Here is a 23,193-nt window from a genome sequence, read left to right as displayed (position 1 = left end):
TCTGTGAGCTGGCTAAGTAACCTTGAGCATGTAACACCCTCTGAGCATCTCTGTTTTCTCCACTGTGAAGCATGGCTGAGAGTGTAGTACCCATGACATAGGGTTGTTGTGTAATTTAAATGAGTTAATATGACAAAGTGTTAAAAACCTTATGGCAACTGCAAACCAAAAATCTTTAATAGATGTACACACAAAAAAGAAAAAGAAATCCAAATATAATACTCAAGAGAGTCACCAAATCAAAGAGAACAAAAGAAGGAAAAAAATTAACAAAATGGCAATAAGAACATATATATTGATAATTACCTTAAACATAAACAGACTAAATGCTCCAACCAATATAACAAAGTGTTTGTGACAGTGCCAGACACATGACAACCGCAATACCAGTGCCTGCTGATTTAGAACACATATTTATGTGAACTAACATTTATTAAGCACTTTCTACATGCCAGGTACTGGGCTAAGGACCTTATACGTATTATCTCACTTAAACCTCACAACAACCCTATGAGGTAGGTACTATTATCCCAGCTGTTTTACAGATGAGGAAGTGGAGAGTTGGGAAAGTTAAGTTTCCCAGGATCACACAGCTTTTGTGGTTGCAAAACTTGTGGGCCAGTTCACAAAAGGACAAATACTGTATGATTCCACGTATAGGAAGTACCCAGAATAATCAAATTCACAGAGACAGAAAATAGCATGGTGGCTGCCAGGGCCCGGGAGGAGGAGAGAATGGGGAGTTATTGCTTAATGGGTAGAGAGTCTCAGTTGAGGAAGACGAGAAAGTTCTGGAGATGGATGGTGGTGATGGTCGCACAACAATATGAATGTACTTAATTCCACTGAACTATATACTTAAAAATGGTCAAAATGGTAAAGTTTGTGTTGTGCATGTTTTACCACAATTGAAAAAATTGTGGGTTAAGCCACTACATTCTGCTGCCTTTCTAAGATGATGGATGGATGGGTGGATGGATAGATGATGGAAGAAGAGAGTTGGAAAAATGGCCAGGTGGACGGAAGGAAGGAAGGGAGGAAGGGAGAGAGGTAGCTTTCCTTGTTCATTCACTCAACAAATATTTAAATACCTACTGTGAACCTGTGCTAGCAGGATATGTAGCAGTGAAAAAGACAGACAAGATGCGGTCAGGGATCATAGCTATTATCTGAGTGTTTATATGTGTAGACAGAGAAATGATGTCAGGATAAGAGACTTTTAAGGAAAATTTCCACTATATATTGACAATGCACTACAGATCTAACGCTGTGCTGAGCAACTCTGCATATATTCACAACCACCATCTAAGCCCTGTGACTTCGTATCTACATCTTCAGATGATAAAAAACGAGAAGTTGAAGAACCTGCCCAAGGTCGTCCAGATTAAGAGTATCTGTTTGAGGACAGAAGCTGATGCATCTGGACAAGGGTTTGACAGTTGGCCAATGGCTCTTTTCAGCGAGACGCCTAGAGAACTCAGCACTTTTATTGAGCATCTGCACATCTTGGAAGGTTTCAGGGCTATGTTCTTGCTGGTTATCTTGAGACCTATTCTCTCCCTCCTCTGCACCCACAGCACATTGTACGAGATGTTTCTTACACCCTTCCTCCTGTGTCCCTGCAAATGGCAACATAAGATAGTTGTCCAACCCTCAACTTCCCATCTCCCTCATTCTTTGCCCAAATCCTGCCAAGTGCTGCTTCCAGAATATTTCTCTCCTATTTTCACCCAGGCCTTCATTGGTTCTTGCTTAGTCTCTTGAAAAAAAAAAAATCAAACATTCATTATACACCTGCCAAGTGTAGACGCTGCACTGGACGCCTCACACGCACTCCCTCAGTGATTCATATTTGCAATAATTTATTATTTCCCCCATTTCACAGGCAGGAACTCCCAGCTGGTATTTCTACTACAACTCCTTTTCTGATCTTCTTGCCTCACCCAATTTTCACCCATTTCTTTAAAACTGGCAACCGGCAAGGCACAGTTTGGACTTAGGTCCAGGTTGAGGGTCAGGTCCCTCCATCTTTGCATGCTAGCTTCTCTCTCAGCTTCAGTTCCCTTGTCTATAAAAGTTGACTAATGGTGGGACCCATCCCCACAGGGTTGTGGTGTGGATTAAATGCGATGATGCTCTTAGGACAGTGCCCAATTCAGAGCAGGTGCCCATAAATAGCAGCTCTTATGGTTTGCATTAGCCAATGAGGGCTAACCCATGTAACAAATTAACTCCAACAGTTCAATGGCTTAACATAGGAGAAACTGATCCATTTTTCACAGAATAGTCCATAGCAAGCTCTTCACCACATGGTGACTCCAGGCTACTTCCGTCTTGGAGCTCCACCATCTACGTCCTCAGATCCTCCCCACTAACCAGCAAATGGGGAAAGAGAATGTGGAGGATTGTGCAGGGGTGGGGTTGTGGGCTAGGCCTAGAAATGGCAAATACACTTCCATCCGTATTTGATTGGCTAGAATGCAGTTGCATGGCTTCCCCTGGCCTCTGGGAAATGGTGCTCCCAGTAGGAAAAAAAAAGGTATTTTAAAATATCTCTGCATCTGTAGGCACCCGCCTGCCCTCTACCACCAGGTCCTAACAGGTCCAGACAGAGTATAAAAGCAAGTTGCATTGTATCCTGGCTTTCCCCTCCTTTCTTATATTGATGGCTGCACTGCTGTGGGAAAAAAAATGTGATGCCGGCACCACAGCAGCTATCTTGAGACCATGAGGTACAACCTGCCAGAAGTGTGGATCCGTGATGACATCACTAAGTCACCAGACTAGCTGCAAGACCAACTACTCCAGATTTCTTGTTAAAAAACCTGCACGTCCCAGAGAGCACCCCCAGTGAGCCACAAGGAACTCATAAAGGGGCTGTGGGATATTTTACATTTTTAAGGGAACTAGAATGATCCTCAATATGTCAGACACTGTGTGAATTACTAGCTCCAGGTAGTTCACAGTTTTCTATTAAATGGCCCTACATTTCTTTCAGTTACATCATATCTTTGCAAAGCTGGTTTTATGGGGGTTGCCATAATAAAAAGAAAACAAAAAACGAGAACCGCGTGAAAATCAGTGTCGAAGAGGAAGTGAGGGTGGCAGTGTCTAATCTGATTCCAATATCTGAGAAACTGTGTGGTGCTCCAGAGGCATACATGTCCCATGGTAAGTAACTGTATTATTTAAGAGCAAAAGTTATTTAAGAACTCAATTAAATTGAGTTATTTAATTATAGTTATAGAAGAATTAAATAAAATAAAAATAAAATGTTTCCTTTCAATATATGTGTATTTTTTAAGTGGCTACTAAATAGTTAGGACATAAATACTTGCTAAGTTTTTTGGGCTGAACTAATAAATAGAACTATTAGGTATTCCTTTTGGCCAAGAACACCGTGAACCAAGAAAGTTCGGGAGACTCTGAAAAAAACAATACACGTCCATCTCTTTCAGGCACTGGGAGTTGCATTTTCTAGCTGATAAGTTCCCTCCCAATATTCCAAAAATACTGGGCTTTCAGTTGAATAATTTCTTCTTGAAACAGGCCCCTCTTTGTAGTAATGGAGATGCTTGATAATTTAGGCTGATGCTGAGATCTGTGCTCTGTGGACAATCACAGAAACTTAAAGCAGAACCTCCCACTCGCTTCTGAAACCGTGGCTTTATTTCTATCTATAAAGCTCTGCAGTTGTTTTCAGCGTATGATTGCTCACTTGGAATTCAGGGCAAGTTGGTTGTGAGAAATGAGTCTAGTTTTCACCTTTCTCACTCCTCAGATCGTGAGCTTAGTTTCAACCTGAGCACCTTCCTCCCTTGTAGAAGCCACCGGGACCCAGGTTTCTCCCCTGCAGGGCCAAGTTCAAATGCTGATGTCTTTGGAGTCAGTGGTAAACAGACATCAGACACGCTGGCTATCTCAGAACACGTTACAGCCAGAAAGTCATTGGCCTGGAGAAGCCGTCCACAGAGTCTCATCACTAAGGATTCATCTGCTCACCATCTGAGTGGTTTGAACCATTAAAATGGTAGTAATAATCTCTACCATTTACTGAAAAGCTTGGCACACAAGCATATTTCATATGAGTATTCAGAATGTTCTTGGTTTTTTTGCTTTTATCATTTTCTCTATTATTCGAATATTAATAACTATTAAAATTAAACAACTCTACAGAAGAGGAAATCCAAATGGTCAACAAACATGAAAAGATAAGAGCCAGAAAAAAATTCAAAGGAAAAGCAACAGAATAGAAAAATTTTTAAAGTGATTAACATCCAATTACTAAGATGGTGAAATGGGCAAATCCATGCATTGCTGGGGGAAGTGTGAATTGCTACAAAATTTTGTAACAGTTTTGCAATATTTATTAAATCCTTAAATTTACCTAATTCTAGCCCCAGTGAGCCTTGTGCTTGAAAATCGATCCTATAGAAACAAAAACTCTGATTGGTAAGAGTATATGGACAGGGACATTGACTTCATCCCTGTTTATTGGTAGGAAAAATCTGGGGACAGCTGAATGGTCACAATTATGAACACAGTTGAACTAAACAGGAAATATCTACCCCAGAATGAACGCTACTTTCAGTATCCTGAACATCTTATAGTTTCTACTCACCGTCGAGCCTTTGGACCGTCTGTTTCTTTTACCCAAGCTGCTCCCTGATCCTGACAAAATCTTACTCATCCTTCAAATCTCAACAAAGACGTGCTAATGTTTTTAAATGGAGAAAGAAACAAAGCATCATGAAAATGTAAACCATGTGGTCTCGTTAGCAACTGGTGAATCTCACAAACAAAGGGAACGAAGCCAGACACAAGAGGGTACGTGTGGTAGAGTAGAAATTGCACAAGTAAGTGACGCTGCCTGTGCTGTGAGCTTTGGGAGGTGGCACATGGAAACTTCCGGGGCACCATCACTCTCTGTTTCTTGATCTGGATGCTGGCTACAGGGTGAGTTCACTTTGTGAAAATTCATCCAGCCATTAACCATGTGTGTAGTTTTCCATGTGTACACACTACTCCAATAAAAAGTTAAAAATAAACCCAGTCTATTTTAGGAAGTTACCTTGTGGACATAACCAGGAGGCAAGTTGTAGGTGAACCAATGGTACCTAGTAAAAGAACACTGAATTCAATCTCTGTGTTGTCACTTGTAACATTTTATCTCCATAAAATATAAAAACTTGCACATTGAGAGATTGCCTTTAAAAATTGGAAGCTTTCACCTTTGCCCACTTATCATTCCAGTAACTCGCGACTGAACCATAATAACAATACAGGTTAACGGTCAGCAAGCCTTCCCCGGGCGTTGTCCTGAGCACTTAACAGGTATCACCGTGCTGGCTCCTCATGACAGCCCTATGAGGTAGGTGTTGGTTCCACTTTGCAGATAAGGAGACCGCTGTTCAAAGCCCTAGTGACTCACTAAAGGGCATAGGTAATCAGGGTCAAAATTGGTTTGCTAAACCTAGAGTGCATGCTTTACAGGCAAAATATCTCTACCAGAGGTCAACCAGCTACAAAAAGAAACCAGAAATATCTTTTGAGAGACTTATTTGGGTTTTAGAAATAATTTTTCTGTATCCACCCATGAAACCAGCACCGCCATCAAGACAGCGAACACACAGACCATCTCCCAAAGTTTCCTTGTGACCCCGTTCTGTTCTCAGGCAATCACTAATCCATTTTCTGCCACTATAAACTAGTTAGAAATTCCTAGAATTGTCTAGAAATGGAATCAAGTATATAGAGAACAAACTAGTGGTTACCAGTGGGGTGAGAGGAAGAGACAATACAGGGGCGGGGGTGGGGTGGGAGGTAAAAACTATTGGTTGTAAGGTAAGTGACGGGGATGTTTTGTACAACACAGGCAATGTAGTCAAAATTTTGTAATATCTGTAAATGGAGTGTCACCTTTAAAAAATTAAAAAGAGAAAAAAAAGAAATGGAATCAAACAGAGCACATGTTCTTTTCTATCTGGCTTCTTTGACTCCGTGTACTTACTTTTGATTCATCTATCTTGTTGTATATATGAAATTCATTTCTTCTGGTTGCTCTGTAGTGTTCCATTGTTATCCATTTACTTGTGGGTGGACAGTTTCCCAGCTTTCTGGGTGTTACCAATAAAGCTGCCGTGAACTTTTTCTCTACAAGTGTTGGTAGTGACATATACTTTCATTTCTTGAGTGAATACCTAAGAGTAGAATGCTAGGTGTGCGTTTAACATTCAAGAAACTGCCAAACTGTTTTCCAAGGTGGTTGTAGATTCCCATATGCAGGGTGGGTGTGAGACTTGTAGTTGCTGACAGGTACACAGTGCTACTTATTGTGGCTTTAATTTGCATTAACTATGACCAATTTTGTTGAACATCTTTTCACGAGCTTATGCGCCATCAGCCTATCTTTTTTGCTGAAATGTCTGGTCAAATCTTTAAGCCATTTTAAAAAAAAGTTGGGTCTTTGTCTTCTTATTATTGAGTTTGGAGAACACTGTATATACTCCGGAGACAAATCCTTTATCAATGACATGTTCAGCAGCATTTCCCCCCAAGTCTGAGGCTTGTCTTTTCATTCCCTTAGGAGTCAAATTCACTTGATTTGATTTCACTTGTGAAAATGAACTTCCAGCTGAGAGAAAACTGCCCGGGGCAGAGTGAGAGGAACAGAACTTGGTCTTAAGCATCTTTTCCAAGTTAATTTTACTGTCTTCTCCTCCTTCTCCAGAATTTCTAATTTATTCAGAAAATCTAGCCTAATTAGAAAAATAGACTTTTCTCAAAAGCTTATTTTACCTGAATAATAGGAGAAAATGTTGGATGGTGACCCAAGGGACAAGGTGAAGCTGATAAACAGCCAAAAATTAAATGTTAAGTCTTAAGACTTTAAAAGTGGCGGGGGCGGGGGGTGGCTAGAATTCTACGATGAACTTAGAGAAAAATATTCAGACTTGTTTTTGAACTGAAAGAGAGAAAAGAGCTACTTGAATTATTTGGTGAGTTTAAAAATTGCTAAGCTTAACTCATCTACACAGAAGCTAATTGGGTGTAAAACATCTTCCAACAGGAGTAAAATAAATAAAACAATGACATTTCCTTGCTTTTGTTTTTGTTTTTCTGACTTTATTGTAGAAAAGAATTTCTGTCAGTCAAACAGAAAATTTAACTTCTGACCCTAATAAAAGTGTCAAGTTTGCAAACTTCTTTAAGGGGTACCACTTTCAAGAAACAGAAAAATGGTAATATTTCTTCATTTCTCAAAATAAAACTGGATAATCATATTAAACATAGTCTTCCCAACAACATACGTTCCCTTCCTTACCTCCAGCCCCCTCTCCCACCTCCAGAAAGTCTGTCTTGTGTGTCAGACCTGACTGGCTGATTTACAGCTCAGGACGCTTCACTGGAACCCAGAAGGGAGGAGAGTGAATTGGTCCTTGTTGGTGCTGTAGCTGCATCCTTCCTCCCTCTGTGTGCCTCTGCCCTGTTATGTAAAATCCCAGGCACAGAACTAAATTCAAGGCAAATGTATTGCTTTAAAGGATATTGAGCAAGAAGTTAATTTTAGAAGTGTATTTTTATGCTGCAGACTTCTTGGAAGTCGCTGAAAATTAACAAAGACCAGGAAGGTGCTTAGGAGGGCACAGGTGAAGGCAAGGATGGACGCGTGTGTGTACGTGTGTGCACACGCTTCTGTGTCGGGGGAGAGCCCTTGGAGGTGGAAGAGGGTTCCCCGACTGGCTCACCCCCAGCACTACTGACACTTAGGACTGATCATTCTTTTTTTATTTTTTTATTGAAATATAGCTGGTTTACAATGCTGTGTTAATTTCTGGTGTATAGCAGTGTTTCAGTTATACATATATATTAATTTTCATATTTTTTTTTATTATAGGTTATTACAAGCTATGGAATATAGTTCCCTGTGCTATGCAGTAGGACCTTGTTGTTAATTTATTTTATATATAGTAGTTAGTACCTGCAAATCCCAGACTCCCAATTTATCCCTCTACCCCTTCATTTCCCCTCTCTGGTAACCATAACTTTGTTTTCTATATCTGTAAGTCTGGTCTGTTTCGTAAATAAGTTGAATTGTGGCATTTTTAAAGATTCCACATATAAGTGATATCATATGGTATTTTTTCTTTCTCTGTCTGGCTTACTTCGCTTAGAATGATGATCTCCAGGTCCACCCATGTTGCTGAAGATGGCATTTATTCTTTTTAATGGCTGAGTAGTATTCCATTGTGTATATATGTGTATATACACATATATATATATATCACAACTTATTTATCTGGTAAGACTGGATCATTCTTTGTTGTGGGCAGTGTCCTGTGCCTTGTAGGATGACCAGTGGTATCTCTGGCCTCACACCCACCTGGAGTAGTGTCTCCAGATATTGCCAGATGTGCTCTGGGGTGGGGGTGAGGTGGGGTGAAACTGGTTACAAACATGAGGGGATTTGGGTTCTCTGTCCAACACTCAGAGGGTGCTGATGAATCCCCTGTGAGACGAGGCTAAGGTGCCCGCATACACCCAAGTATTCAGGGGGACGATGACCTTAATGTTTGCTCAGAAATTATTGCCGGCAGTGGGGCCAGAACATCTCAAGTTGCTTTACAGATGCATTCAGCGAATTCTTCATGATCTCTTCTAATTGTGGAGCTTTGCACTAGGCAGAGTCTAGAATGAGTGCCTGGTCAAGAAGGCATGGAGTAAAAGGTTTTCTTCTTTTAGGAAAAAAGGGACATGCCTTCCCAACTACAATTGGTTCTTTTTAAATTTAAGTTTCAAATTAAGGTAAAATACACTTAACATAAAATTTAACATTTTAACCAATTTTAAGCATACAGTTCCACGATATTAAGCACACTCACATTGTTGTGCAATCATCACTATCAGCCATCTCCATAATTTTTTCCTTTTCTTAAACTGAAATTCTGTCCCCATTAAACACTAACTCCCTATTTCCCCCTCCCCGCCGCCAGCCCTGGCAACCACCATTCTACTTGCCGTCTCTATGGATTTGACTATTCCAGGCGCCTCGTGTAAGTGGAATCATACATTTGTCCTTTTGTGTCCGGCTTATTTCACTTAGCATAATGTCCTCAAGGTTCATGTTGTAGCAGGTGCCAGAATGTCCCTCCTTTTAAAGATTATGTGATATTCCGTTGCGTGGCTAGACCACATTTTATCCATTCATCTGCTGATGGACATTTGGATTGCTTCACCTTTTGGTTATCATGAATAATGGGTGTAATGACTCTTTCTTGGTTGCCTTTTGTTTTTAACGCACTTCTTTTCTTAAAATTATAAAAGCCTTCATTTTTCTCTGTGTCAGTGTTTGGCTTCCCTAACAGTCTCTCTCCCTCTCTCTCCCTCTCTCCCTCTCTCTCTCTCGCTCTCTCTCGCTCTCCCCTGCTCTGTCTCCATAATGGATATCTGGCATCAGTGTCTGCTCAAGATCTAATTCCTCCCTCCTTGGGTAATAGCATCTTGCGTTTCCTTGGGGGAAGCACAGGTCTTCCTGCTCATACAATTTGACAACCCCCCACATCATTCAGCCCCCAGCCTTATCCTCCCCATCCCTTCAAAGGCTGGGCATTGACCTAGGGCCAGCCGGTGACACATTCCATCTCCCAGACCATCCTGACTGGTGCAGGGGTGAGCATATCATTCAAGTCAAGCCATTAACATACAATCCTGGGAATTTGTCTGGAGATTTTGGGAACAAGAAGTGCTCCTTCCCTGGGGTTGCTGAGGGGGAGATACAGACCGAGAGCCACCAGTGATCATCTTCGCCACCACGAGGGGTGAACCCAAAGAGAACGGAGCCGCACAGAGGAAAACAGAGCCAAGAGGGAGGATGAGATTGATGACACCTGTATTAGAACCCCCCCACCCATCCAGTTACTCTTGGACCATGCCTGATCTTTCTAGGTCCTCTTCTTTCTTAAGCCGGATGGAGCTGGGGTTCTGCCCCTTGCAAAAAAAAAAAAAAAAAAAAAGCACTCTTTTCTTCCACAGCTACTATTTGCTTTTCAGAATCCTGAAGTCTGAGCAAGCAAACATTCCCTTGGTGTTTCAGGACCACGGGCAATTGCTCATGGGAGGGGGCATGGCAACATTTTAGTCATCCCGTGGCACGCCTATCCATCCAGGATAGACGGCTAAGAGATCATCTCTCGTGAACTTTACAGTCAAATCAGGAAGATGTGTCAGGCACATAAATAACTATTATAAAGGCAGAATGTGAGGGCAAAATCCACCTTCAGATGAACTGATTGCCCTGGGGTTTATGGGGGCCGCCATCATGACCTGACCCTGGGCCAACAGACCTCTTGTGCTTCTTTGCCACCGGGCCAGAAATTCTGACAGTAAGAGCAGTTCTTTGCATCCCCAGTCACCCTCTTTGGGAATGCAAGTGCCTGGGTGAGAATTAAGCATCCTCATTATCCTCCATTGGAAGGGAAAGGAGGCAAGAACGAGTGGGACTCGGCAGCAGCCCAATGTAGAGGGTTCAAAGGACATGGTGACCTCTGTTTGGAACTACAAGGTCTCGCCCACGGGTGAGCCAGGAATTTCTGGGCTGGGGCAAGAATGGAATTCAAGTGACACTGGCCTGTAATTGGGGCAGGACCCCAGGAGTCATAGGGTAGGAGTGGGAAGGAATAAAGTCAAAGGTCAAGGACTCAGCCAAGTGTGCTGTGCAGTCAGGAGCTGGCCTGTTACATAACAAAACAGGAGCTGCAGGTGTCAGTGTGAGATGAGGAGGTTAAATTAAGACCACAGATCTAAGGACACCTGGATATCCATGGCGAACCCCGGGCACAGTGAATTCTTGCTTTATTTCATTTAGTCCTCCTGACAATGTGAGGCAGATTTTATCATTATTAACCCATTTTACAGATGAGAGAGCTGAGGTCCAGAGAGGGGAAGAGCCTTGTCCAGGACCACACACTCATGAAACATGGAGCTGGAATCCAACCAAGTGCCTTTTTTATTCTGCAAACTTGGTGGAATGTCATCTTACAATCCTTTTTTTTTTTTTTTTAAACTCTTTAGGTTTGGCAACTCCCTCTGCAACCTGTTTTATTTCCATGGTTACACATATACAAGATAGAGTACAGATGAATAGCACTCTTAGAGCCATATTTCTAAATTCTAAATAATTTTATCCTTATGCTCAGGAGAAATACAACCAATTTATTAACTTGAATAATAAAAATGTTATCTTTGATAGACAAATTGCTATCAGGTAAAAAACTTTCTAGTTAAAGATAAGGCATACCTTGTTTTTCAAAGAATTCTCCAGTGCAGGGCCAGAAGCAAATAATTTACTAGAGTCAAAATACTCAGTTCCTTGATAGCTGGTAGGTTTCTTAAATGAGTACTTTTAGACCCAAATATATGCGTGGAAATTTATATTGGGGTTCAAAATCATGGGTTAAAGATATCTAAATAATGTCAGGGAAACTGGCTAGCTTTATTTAAAAAAAAAAAAAAGAAAAGGAAAAATCTTAATTCATTCTGTACCTCAAAATAAATTCTAAATGAGCCAAATGTTAAAATGTAAAAGAGAGGCTATAAAAATACTAAAATAAAACACGGGTGAATATTTTTGTAATCATGAGAGGCTTGTCATGCATACTAGAAACCTATTGTACAGAAAAAGTTCTATCAACCTGAAACAAATAAAATTTGGAACTTCTAAACCAGAAAATAAAAATGATTATCAGAAACAAGACAAATGAAAACCTGGAGAAAAAAAATATTGCACACAAATGATGAAATGTCGCTACTCCTACTATGTAAAGAGCTCTTAGAAATCAATGTGAAAAAGAAATCACAGAGAAAAACGGGCAAAAGACACAAATGCAGAATTGTAAGTAACAAATTTACAATAATGTAAATGTGAAAACATAGTCACAGTAACTGAAGAAAAAGTGTAAGAACATCAGTGAGATGTCTTTTTTTTTCACTTATTAACAAATTAGAAGACTGATAATATCCAATGTTGATAAGGGTGTGGTGAAACAGGCTCTTTTGCACATACTTGATGGAAATACAAACACAAATTTTGACAATATGTACCACAGAGTAAAATACCATATACTCTCACCCACCAAGTCCTATTTCTAGGAATTTACCCTTTGGAGGTAAACAGGTAAGTGTGAAAAGATTTATATATAAGGACTGTGTATAAATGCCACATTATTTACAATAGCAAATTAACACAGAAGACAACATAAATATAACTATCTGGCCCTTTAAGAAAAAAGTTGCCAGCTTCTGTTCTGTCCCTGAAGATTTTCTCCTGTGTTTTTTACCTGAAAGTTTTATAGTTTTATAATTTAAATTTAAGTCTGTGATCCATTTTGGGTTAATTTTTATATAAGATGTGAGACTTTGGTTATTCCTTTTTTTTGGTCTGTGGATGTTCAATTACTTCAACATAATTTGTTGAAAAGGCTCTCTTCCCTCCACTGGATTGCTTTTGCACCTCTGTCAAAATTGTCATCATTTTCTGTATATTCTATATACTTTGTGTCCTTCTCAGAAAGTTCTTTTCTGTTTCAACAGTAAAAATTAACTATTCCACATTCTCTTATATTTTTTACATCTAAATTTTTGCCCTATCTGCAAGCTATTTTCTTGTAAGAAAGCAATAAGGACCTAGTTTTCTTTTATTTCCCCAAAAGACTAGCCCATTGTTCACTGTCATTTTTTTTCTTTTTCAGTTTTATTAGCTAGAATTATTACAGTTTGACTGCACATACACATTATATTGCATGTAAATACGTATATACATACAGTACACTGCACATTTTTTTAGTTTACATCTATGTATTGATCATTGTTTCTAAGAACATCTTATACAAAAATTAACTCAAAATGGATATATATATATATATATATATATATATAACTGAATCACTATGCTGTACACCAGAAACTAATATAACATTGTAAATCAAAAAATTAAAATTAAAAAAAAATTCACCCAAGAGAATACACAGATGCCAAATAAGCCCATGAAAAGATGGCGAACATTAGGCAGGAGGGAAATGCAAGTTCCAACCATGACAAGATATCCCTACATCCCTAACAGAATGGCTGAAATTTAAGAAAAACAAAAAAGTGACAACAGCAAATGCTGGCAAGGATGTGGAGAAACTGGATCATTCACACATGGCTGGTCAGAATGTTTAGTCCATTATCAAAATGGAAAAGCTTGATAGTTTTTTTTTTTTTTAAACTACACATGACACACAAAAAAAGTAGTATTAGATTACAACCCAAAGTATGAAATAAATATCCATGAATCCATACTGATATAAATAAACAGCTGAATAAATAAATAACCGAAGAAGAAACAAAACTCTTGTGTAGAAGAATGCCAAGTAATTTCTGTAGAAACTCTCCCCTCCAGGAGCTGGAGCAAAGCTCCTCGGTTCTTAGGTGTGGGCTCGGGAGGGTGACTTCCTTCCAAAGAGGACAGTTTGGAAACGAGGTTAAAAAAGAGTCACTTACAGTGGGGAAAGCAGGTCAACTTCAAGGTTAACATCAACAAGATCCATCATGCTGACAGTATGTACCCTTGACTTGATGTGAGGAAAATAAGTGACATGCAACTTGAATGAACTGCCAAAGAATTACACTGGGTGAGAAAAAGTCAATCCCCAAATGTTACATATGGTATGATTCTATCTATAAAACATTCTTGAAATGACAAAATTACAGAAATAGAGAAGATACAGTGGTTGTCAGGGTTGAAGGAGGAGGTGGGGGTGGGGAGGGAGGAGGTGTGGCTATAAAAGGGCACCAGGAGGGATCTTCATTCCTGGTGGGGAGGGACCTGCTCTGTATCTTGGCTGTCAACACTCTGGGTGTGACATCCTATGGCGTTTGTAAGATGTTATCACTGGGCGGGGAGTCTGTAAAGGGTACCCCAGATCATTCGCTATCTTTTCTTACAACTGCATGTGAATCTGCAATTACCTCAAAATAAAAAGCGTAGTTTTTAAAAAGTAAATATGATTTCATACAAAATACAAAACATCTATAGAGAAACACACACATACACACAAAGAAAAGACAAAGAGTGAACTAGGAAAATATTTGCCACACATACGACAGACACAGGGCTAATTAATTTCCTGGTTGACAAAGTACTCATACATTAATAAGAAAAGGACAACTCAGTTTTTAATAAAGCAGATATTGATAAAGGAATGGCTAATGAGCGTATGAAAAGTTGCTCAATCTCACTCATTATGGATTAACCTTAATCATGGTTACAGGAGCGCAAATCATAAAGGGTGTTCTTGCGGGGAGGTGTAATAGCTCAGTGGTGGAGCGCATGCTTACCATGCATGAGGTTCTGGGTTCAATCCCCAGCACCTCCATTAAAAGAAAGAAAAAAAAATCTTTTTTTAACCAACTGAGCATTTTATATATATTTTCTGGGATGTCAGACATGTGAAAATTGATGCTTTCAAACCCCACTGGTGGAAAATACAGCTTTATTGGAAGAAAATGTGAGCAGCATTTTTCAAAATGTAAAAATGCAAGATCCTCTGATCCAGCAACCTCCTTGCTAAAAATTTACTCTTCAAATAAACGCACAAAAACTTCCCATTACAGGTATTCAAAGACATCTGTTGCAGGATTGTACATTAAAAACAAAAAACAAGAAATTACTGAAATGGCCATCTAAACCAAGAAATACCACCCAGCTGATAAAAATGAGGTAAATCCATATGTACTCATATGGAAAAGCCACTAATTTTTTTTATTAAATGGAAATATAAATTTTTTTTTAGGGGAGGGGGTTATTTATTTATTTAACAGAGGTACTGGGGATTAAACCCACGACCTCGTGCATGCTAAGCATGAGCTCTACCACTGAGCAATACCCTCCCCACGTAAGTGTTTTATTAAGTGAAAAAAGCTAGGTGATGCCAACTAAACATTGGCACTTGCCATCTGCCTCTACAAGGATTGGATCACGCTGGCACTTGCCGTCTACCTTTGCTTGGGTTAAATCATGAGCCGCTGTGCCCACTGACCTCCAACGCATCCTGAAAGGCGTTCAGGGTGGAGATCAGGAATGAGGCGCTCTGGGCTCTGGGAAAACCGGCTGAACGGGCCTTCAGATAGGTATTCCCAGGAGATTTTAGGAGTCCAAATTCTTGCATCTCCTCATATCTAGAAAAGCACTAAAATCATTAACGGTGACATCTGCTCCTTGTGACTAGCAGCAGCCTCTGCCTAAATGCATCCTTGACTGAACATAACCCCCCTTCACTGAAATCACATGTGAGACTGAGCTCCCCCTGCCTCTTCGGATCAGGTTCTCAGAGCTGTCTGAGATGCTGTCTCCTGGGCTATCACCCTCATTTTGCCCCAGATAAAGCTTAACCCACAACTCTCACGTTGTGGGATTTTATTTCATCGACAGTAGAGTGTCTAGGGCATAAGCACTTTTGTGTAAATTTTTTAAAGGGTGTATTTGTGTATGTGTGTGTTATAGTTGCAAAAAATGTGATTTCCAGTATATCATAAACATTGTAGTCTTCCGTTAAAACCATCATGTCATTCTTCTAAAGTTTACAGTGGAATGCACGTACCACAATGGCTTTCATATCTACCCAACATCTAACTTAAAAGTATACAAGCAAGCTCATCTTAAGCAGTTGGAAATTTCCCATGGCTTCTGTTACTCCTTGAACTTGTATTTTCATTCCACTTAACCCCCCACACCAGATTCTTTAAAGCTCAAGATTTTTTTTAGTTAGTTACTCTAACATACCTCTCCCAAATTATATATATTATTACACATAGCATATATATTTTATGTGTCTGTAAGTATATCTAGAGACAGAAAGAGAGACACAGCAAGAGTCACAGAGAGAATAATAAAAAGAAATTAGTAATTGTATAACTTCTCTGTGCCCACTGGCTCTAAATGTTAATTTTATTCCCTTCTGAATTATCATTACAATTATTATTAGTAATTGATCCGTATAACCCAATGATACTACAAACGTGGCTAACTAATTAGTAAACATAAAAAATAAAATTTTATTGGAAATGCTTCTTTTAATGAGATGGATAGGGCTGGTTTTACTTATTTAGTCAATGAGTTCATAATCCCAAGGATGACTATCGCTTATTTCTGCAAAATAAGGTTTTAGCATGAATTCAGTTTCCATCTTTCATTTTTATAGATGTAGGCATGGAGAAACCTTTCACAAAACAGAAGGAGATGGTAAGAGATTTTCTATAGTAATGCTACATACTTCTTTGAACACCTTTTGAGTTAGACATCATAAAAAAAATTTTTTTTAAGTCTACTGCTTTCAAAAAGGAATTCAGCACTCTGACAATGCTACCATAACCCCCTTCAATTTTGTTGAAAGCAAAGAATCCTTCAAATCTACAAAAGGATTTAATATTCGGTCGTTATCACTTATCCACTTTCTCAATGCCCGCACCAGTATTTCTAAGTGTCCCCCCACCCCAGGTTTTCACTCCCAGAAGAAAACAGCAGTAAAGACCTGAGATGAGGGAGAATGATGTTCTTCCAAGAAGCGGGAAGAGGGCCACGGAGAAAAGGAACAGATTGCAAGGGGTGAGGATCTGGAAATGGAGTCGCTTAAACAGTGTTTCTCAATCTTTTTTTCTTTATTTCCTCTCTCTGGAGACTTTCAAGTCATTTTTTTTTTTCTTATCATTGCTCCATTAAGTTTTAATACACAGATATACTCCATATGAGCTCTTTGGAAGGGCTACAAATCATCCTCTAAGAACCAAATTTGGCCCCATCAGGAGCAATATCACCTGCATTGGGAATGGAAGCCTTAAAAGCATCCTTGTGACCCCCTGGGACTTCTTCATCACTCCCCATCGCTCCAGCCTCTCCTCAACCATCCCACACTCTCTTACAGCCAGGAACTCTCTTCCTTCCCCCTCCCACCACCCCCACCCCAGGTCCCACTCACCTGGCACATCCTCAGGTCTCAGCTTCCACATCTCTCTCCCCCCAGCCCCTCCCATTGCACCCTCCTGGACTTGTCACCAAATCCTGAAATGACCATGCTTTTTATTGGGGACCACTGATGGCTGGTGCTCTGTGAGTGCACGTGCTGTGTCCACTGTTAAATCTCCACCCCTAGCACACAGCTTCACACAAAGTAAGCATTAATGAAGGAACCAATCAACCAATAATTTGCCTTCTTCCCCCTAAGCCAGCACCCTCACCTGTATCTGTTAGCTACTAAGGGGTAGCAAACTGTCCCCAAACATAATGGCATAAAACAAGAACCATGCATTTAACTCACGGTTCTGCAGGGCAGCTGAGCAGTTCTTCTGGTCTGGGCTGGCTTGGCTGATCTCATCTGGGCTCCCTTGTATATCCGTGGTCAGCTGGTGAGTTGCCTGCAGCCCGGGTCTACGGAGGGCTTCATCTGGATGGCTCATCTCAGCTCCACATGATCTGCTCATCCAACAGACCAACCCTGGGCTTACTCACATCGTGGTCACCACATGGTTCCCAAGAACAGCAAGAGAAGGTGAACCTCAATGCACAAGCACCTGTCAAGCTGCTCCCCTCTTGTTTTGTTATCGGCCCATTGGCCAAAGCAAATCGTGTGGCCGCTCCTGTCTAAAATTCTTTGTGGCCATTCTTTGCCATCTGCCACACTTCATCACCAGCACCAGGTGAAGGAGACCCTTCGTGACTCCTTTTCCAGTGGGGTTGCCTGGCTTTCTGTGATGTTCCTTTGAGCATGATTTCCCATTCCCTGCTTCGCACTCCTCAAGGACCACCTCCTCATCAATCCACTTCCTTAATGGGTCTCACTCATCCCCTTCTCTCTCCTGTGCCCTTGGGAAGCCATGATCCACCCTGAGGTCTCAGACCTCCCAGCACTCAAACTCATCCGTAAACAATGGGTGAGTAAAACCAGAATAATAGGTCTTAGCTGAGTTCTCAGAGCTCTCCCAGGTCATTTCATTACTCACTTAATCACTCAGTTTAGCAGGTTCTGTTTGCAGACAGTGTAAGGTGATTTCTCTGACACTGAGTTTAGTGAGATCTTGGATCTTGTTCCCTATCTGCCTTCCCCTCCAGGGGTTCAACACATCTGGCCTTGAGAAGCGCCTCACTTAAACAGTACCTGCATGACTGCAAGAACTGTTACTTGGAGACTTTTTTTTCCCTCTTCTGCTGATCTTCAACTTGACAAACATTAACCAAGAGCCCAACGTGTGTTATGAACCATGTTCATAACCTACTGGGGTGTCCATCATTGGTGACAGTAGCTGATTCCCCCACCTCTGAATCCCAAGGATGTTTTCCTAGAGTAGCTATAAGCCGAACATGTGGATAAAAGTAGGACTGCATCATCTTTCACATGATGACGATCTTGAGTCACTTGGAGTCACTTGAGGTACTTGAGTCGCTTGAGCAATGTAATTATTTTATTTGTTCATTTGCTTCACTGACCCTCAGCACCTGCTACACAGAAGGTGCTTGATAAGGACTTCTGGAATGAATTAAAAGGATGACAAGTTCAGGCAAGGACCATAAAGGCAAAAAACCAGATGCCGAGTTACAACCACAGGGGAAGTTTACACAGGGGAACGGGGAGGGGATGTTTAATCTAAGCTTTAAGGGCTAAGGCTGCGTTAGGAAAGGAAACAGCAGGTGCAAAGGTCAAAAGAAGCAGAGTGCTACAATGTGATTTCTTTTATGTTACAAATCCTATTTATCTTATGTAAAGATTATAGGATTTAAGCTATGTTAAGCTATGCAAAGTAGTTCAAAATGGAGTCGCAGTGGCCAATGTAAACTTACATATTAATTGTTTTGAAACATCTGCTGTAGGACTGCCAGTGTCTTAGGGGGATAAACTAAAATGTTACTTCAGAGAAGAAATTTGATGGGCAACATACAACTGCAGAGCCAAGACGCCCTTCCCCAGAGTAACTGTTACTCCTTGGAAAGACACCACTGAGCCAAGTGACTTGAAGGCTCTTTGGTGGAGGACCTGACTCCATGCTGCTGGGAGCCATTCCAGATGGATGCTGCCGGAGGCCCTGTGGGAGCAGGTCACTTCCCACTCACACCTGCCAAGCCGCGGTGCTGAATCTGCTGAATGGGAGACAGCTGCTCGTGCTGAGATGCCTCCTTCTGGGATTTCTCCTTGGAGTGGTTCGTTATTCCTCCTCTACTTTGACTAACCTGTGTTGTGTGCAATAAATCAAGTGACTCGTGAATTGCGTATTGGCTGTTTCGTACATCTCCAACTCCGTGGTCCTCACCTGACCTTGCGACGGTTTGGTAGGTTGAAGAAAAGAAGGCAGGCAGAGCTAAGAGCGTCACGGGAGGGAGGAGAGTGGCAAAATGAGGTGGGAGAGGCGAGGAGGGGCCGGAACACGCAGGGTCTTGGCTTCTTGTTGGCCACAGGAGGGAGCTGATTTCACACCAAGAGGAAGAGGGCTATTAAGGAAGGTTTTTAAGGAGGGGTGTGGGATGCCCTATTTTATATTGGCAGCAGCTACCTCGGAATGAGGCTCTGCTTCTGGTACAAGCTTTCCTTTTCCTGTGAAGACTCAGCCCCTCCACCTGGATGGCTCTTACAAGCGTTTTGATCTGGACCAGTCAGTCAGTTTGACCTCCAGGTCTTTGCCAAAGGTACTGACCTCAAACTCACTGCCATGGAATCTTGTATAAACTGTCCAGCTTTCAGGAACAATATTCAGGCACATCAGTTCTGCAGGCCTTTCATTTTCCCCAGATCTTCTAAATTCTACTCCTCTAGGAACTCCAGCATCCGAGGACTGTATCATTAGACTGTGCTGATTTGGCCGCATGCAATTGCACTCGGGCAGGTTGCAGCAAGGGGACTTGGAGCAGCAGCTACAAGCGCAGACCCCAAGTATTCTCAGAGATCCCACCGAGGACACCCAGGGGAAGCCTCCTGGGTCTCTGTGCATGGAGGATTGTGCTTCTCTTGAGAATGAGGCTGGCTGATTTTATGGAAACTGAATCCTATTTCAATCCTTGTGAGGACTTCGCAGGAGTCAAATTTGTAGCCCACTTCTAAGACTTGTATGAGACAATAAAATACACACATCTGTGGGCCTTTTTAAAAAAAAACTCACGTTCCAGCTCCCCAAAGCATTTATTTTTGCTTTTCGTGTTGACTTAGTTTTACTGTCTATCTCAATTCCTTTTGTGGAACAAGGAGGGGTATAAAAAAGTAAAGCAGAATAAAAATATAGATTCTGCCCATAGCAGACATTCTATTTATGACCATCCATGCCTTCTCCTCCTCCCCCTCAAAAACAGTAAAAAACTCTAAGATGAAAATATAGTTGGACTCTGCTTTGAGCTTCATACATTTTGATATTATGCAAATATATTCTCTGTGCAGTAGCGCAAACACAATCAAAACAACTCCACATTGGGTGACCAATGATCTAAACACTTTCCAGTTTCTTTCTCTCTTGCCCATCTTGCATTATAAAAGCCAGAAAGCCACTCCCTTGCATGGTCCTTCTCAACTTCTGGGTTTCCAAACGTACCACCTCCGTCATTTCTGTGGTGTTGGTGCTGCACCGCCATTATTTTCTTAGTCATTGCCTTTCAGTGGAGCCACTTTTAAGATGAAATTGATAGATACTTTATGGGATATTTGATAACATAACCATCAACAGTAATGGTGAATCATGAGCCTCGAACAGAACATAATCCATAAAAATAAATACAAGGAAAATCAGAAATAGCATTGAAGCCAGAGTGGTTTTTTAAATTTTAGCCAGATGCTGCTGCTGCTGCAACTGGTGAAGTGCTATCACCCTCTGACCTTCACCTCTGACCAAAGCCAAAATCGAAACATTAGAACAATGCTAACATGGTACATGCATACGCACATAAAAAACAAGTTCCAGAAAACCTCACCCTTACTGCTGGTAATGGGCTATGCTATGACATTTTCTCTTTTATATATTTTTTAAAACAATGGATTTGATCCATTAAGTGCACTCACCATCCATGAATGGCTTCGTCTCATGGTTTTAAAAACATTGGATTAGTGAACATTAGGGTTAAAGACACACCAGTACCAGCCTGAGATCTTCTCCTTGAACTTAAGATGTGAAAGATAACTGAAAAGGAAGCAACGTTCTCACTGAGTGACTCAATGGTATTTCACGCTGCATCAATGCGTCAACGCCTGTCAGTGGGCACCCCGTTGCGTAGTGGGACGCAGCCCACACTCTAGGGAACGCTGATCTAGAGATTCTGGGAGGTGGAGTGAGGGGCTGGAATCTCTCTAGGAGAGGAGAGGGCGGGGGGCTTCCTCACTGTCGTTCTGTGTATGCAGGTTCCAGTTCACAGCCCCAGTCAGATAACCAAAAATTTCATCAGGCGTGGGTAGGCCTTATGTTTTCAAATTGTGCAGTAGGTCCCCTGGAGCCCTTTGCATCTGTAGCATAACTGTATTAGTTTCCTCTTGCTGCTGTAACAATGATCACAAACTTAAGTGGCTGAAAACAACACACATTCATTCTCTTACTGTTCTGGTGATCATAATCACAAATCAATTTTGCTGGGCTAAAGTCAAACTGTCGGCAGGGCTGGTTCCTTCTGGAGGACCTGAGAATGTTTTCCTGCCCGTTGTAGCATCTGGTGGCCTCCTGTGGTCCTCAACTTCTGCCCTTTCCTCCATCTTCAAAGGGCAACATTCTGGTCTCTGCTTCCAGCATCACACCTCCCTCTGATGCTGGTCCTCCTGCCTCCCCTTTGAAGGAAGGACCCTTGTGATTACACTGGGCCCACCTGGACACTCCCGGATAACCTCCCATCTCAAGATCCTTTACTTAATCACATTGCAAAGCCCCTTTTGCCACATAAGGCAACATGTCCACAGTTTGGGGGATCGGGAGGGGACATTTTAGAGGGCCAAGATCCAGCCTGCCACAAGGAACAAGGTGAAGGAGGATGGAAGCAGGCTAGGGCAGAAACGGGCGCCGAGACGAGCTCCAGCACCTGGTCAAGGTGCTGAATGCAAGGCCAGGTGCTGCAGACAAGAGCACACGGGGGTAAATCCTACGACGGATGCAAGGGAGTGCGCTGTCTGACTCACAGGCAGTGAGCCAAGGTCAAGGTCGGATTCTGGATCTTTGGTTTTAGCTGACACAGAGGTGAACCACAGCCCACCCAGGGGAGCAAACAGTAAACGGCAGAGGCCCAACACATAGGCAATTGGCAACTGAAATTTATTTAACTGATGAGCCAACATGAACAGGAGCTGGGACGACAACCCCAGTAACTGAGGTCCCTCGGAGTGCGGGTGACACTGGTAGCTGGGGCCTGACCACCGATCAGGAAACTCGGAGGGTCAACTCTGGAGAGGTCAGTGGGTTCAGCTCTGGCTCAGCACAAGTCTTGAACAGATCAGTAAGTTATTTCCTTCAAACCTGAGGGGAGGAAACACACAGTCGCTGTCAGGAGACTCTCCCAGGTTGGGGCAGAGAGGATGGAGGTGGGAGAATCCGAGGCTGCCGGCCCCAGGCCCACAGGGACTGGCTCTGGGGCACAGGCCACAGGTCCGATCACCGAGGCTCTGGTCTCTTATGTAAGATGAGATTTCACAAGGAAACAAGAGGTTGGATGAGACTGTGTTTATGGGTAGTTTTACAGGGATTGGGAAACACTGTAACAGTTTATGGACTCTCCGCAGTAAACACCGAGAAAGTCTATTCTTTACATGTTGAACTTCGAGCGAATGCAGACAGACCTTCCCCAAATAACATACAAGTAACTGATTGTCACCAAGCAGCCAGGCAGAAAGAGGGCCGAAGAAGTCCCTTACATCAAAATGTTCAATATATTATTACTTTATAAAAACTAAAATTAACTCAATAGTATTACAAGCCACCTATATTTCTAAAAGTGTGGAAAATTAAGTATATTCAAACATAGCCTCATGACAGAATATAAAGCCATTAACATAGAGAGTTTTTAACAGCAAGGGGAAATGTGTATGTTATAATGTTTCGTTAAAAGATGAGGAATCAAGGTTACATAAATATAAAAATTCCATTCTGCTAAAAACAAACAAGAGCTAGAAAAAGAATGGAAGGAAAAAGTTACCAGGGCTTATCTCTGAGTGA

At 41.6% G+C, this 23,193-nt stretch overlaps 1 protein-coding gene and 1 non-coding gene across 2 annotated transcripts in view; one reads left to right on the top strand and one right to left on the bottom strand.

Annotated features, from left to right (window-relative positions):
• The first annotated feature begins 14,339 nt into the window (after positions 1-14,339).
• TRNAG-ACC (transfer RNA glycine (anticodon ACC)) lies at positions 14,340-14,414 on the top strand. The gene has a single exon. It is a non-coding gene; the product is annotated as a tRNA-Gly (tRNA).
• A 7,861-nt stretch (positions 14,415-22,275) lies between these two features.
• LCMT1 (leucine carboxyl methyltransferase 1) overlaps positions 22,276-23,193 on the bottom strand; it is a 46,676-nt gene continuing 45,758 nt past the window's right edge. The window contains exon 11 of the mRNA XM_010986937.3: positions 22,276-22,497. Within this exon, the coding sequence (XP_010985239.1) occupies positions 22,475-22,497 (23 nt within the window). The 3' untranslated portion in view covers positions 22,276-22,474. The remainder of the gene's footprint in view (positions 22,498-23,193) is intronic.

Source organism: Camelus dromedarius, chromosome 24, assembly GCF_036321535.1.
Source record: "Camelus dromedarius isolate mCamDro1 chromosome 24, mCamDro1.pat, whole genome shotgun sequence".
Classification (NCBI taxonomy): Eukaryota; Metazoa; Chordata; class Mammalia; order Artiodactyla; family Camelidae; genus Camelus; species Camelus dromedarius.
The sequence above is the reverse complement of the archived record's forward strand: the minus strand, read 5'-3'. Positions and strand labels throughout refer to the sequence as shown.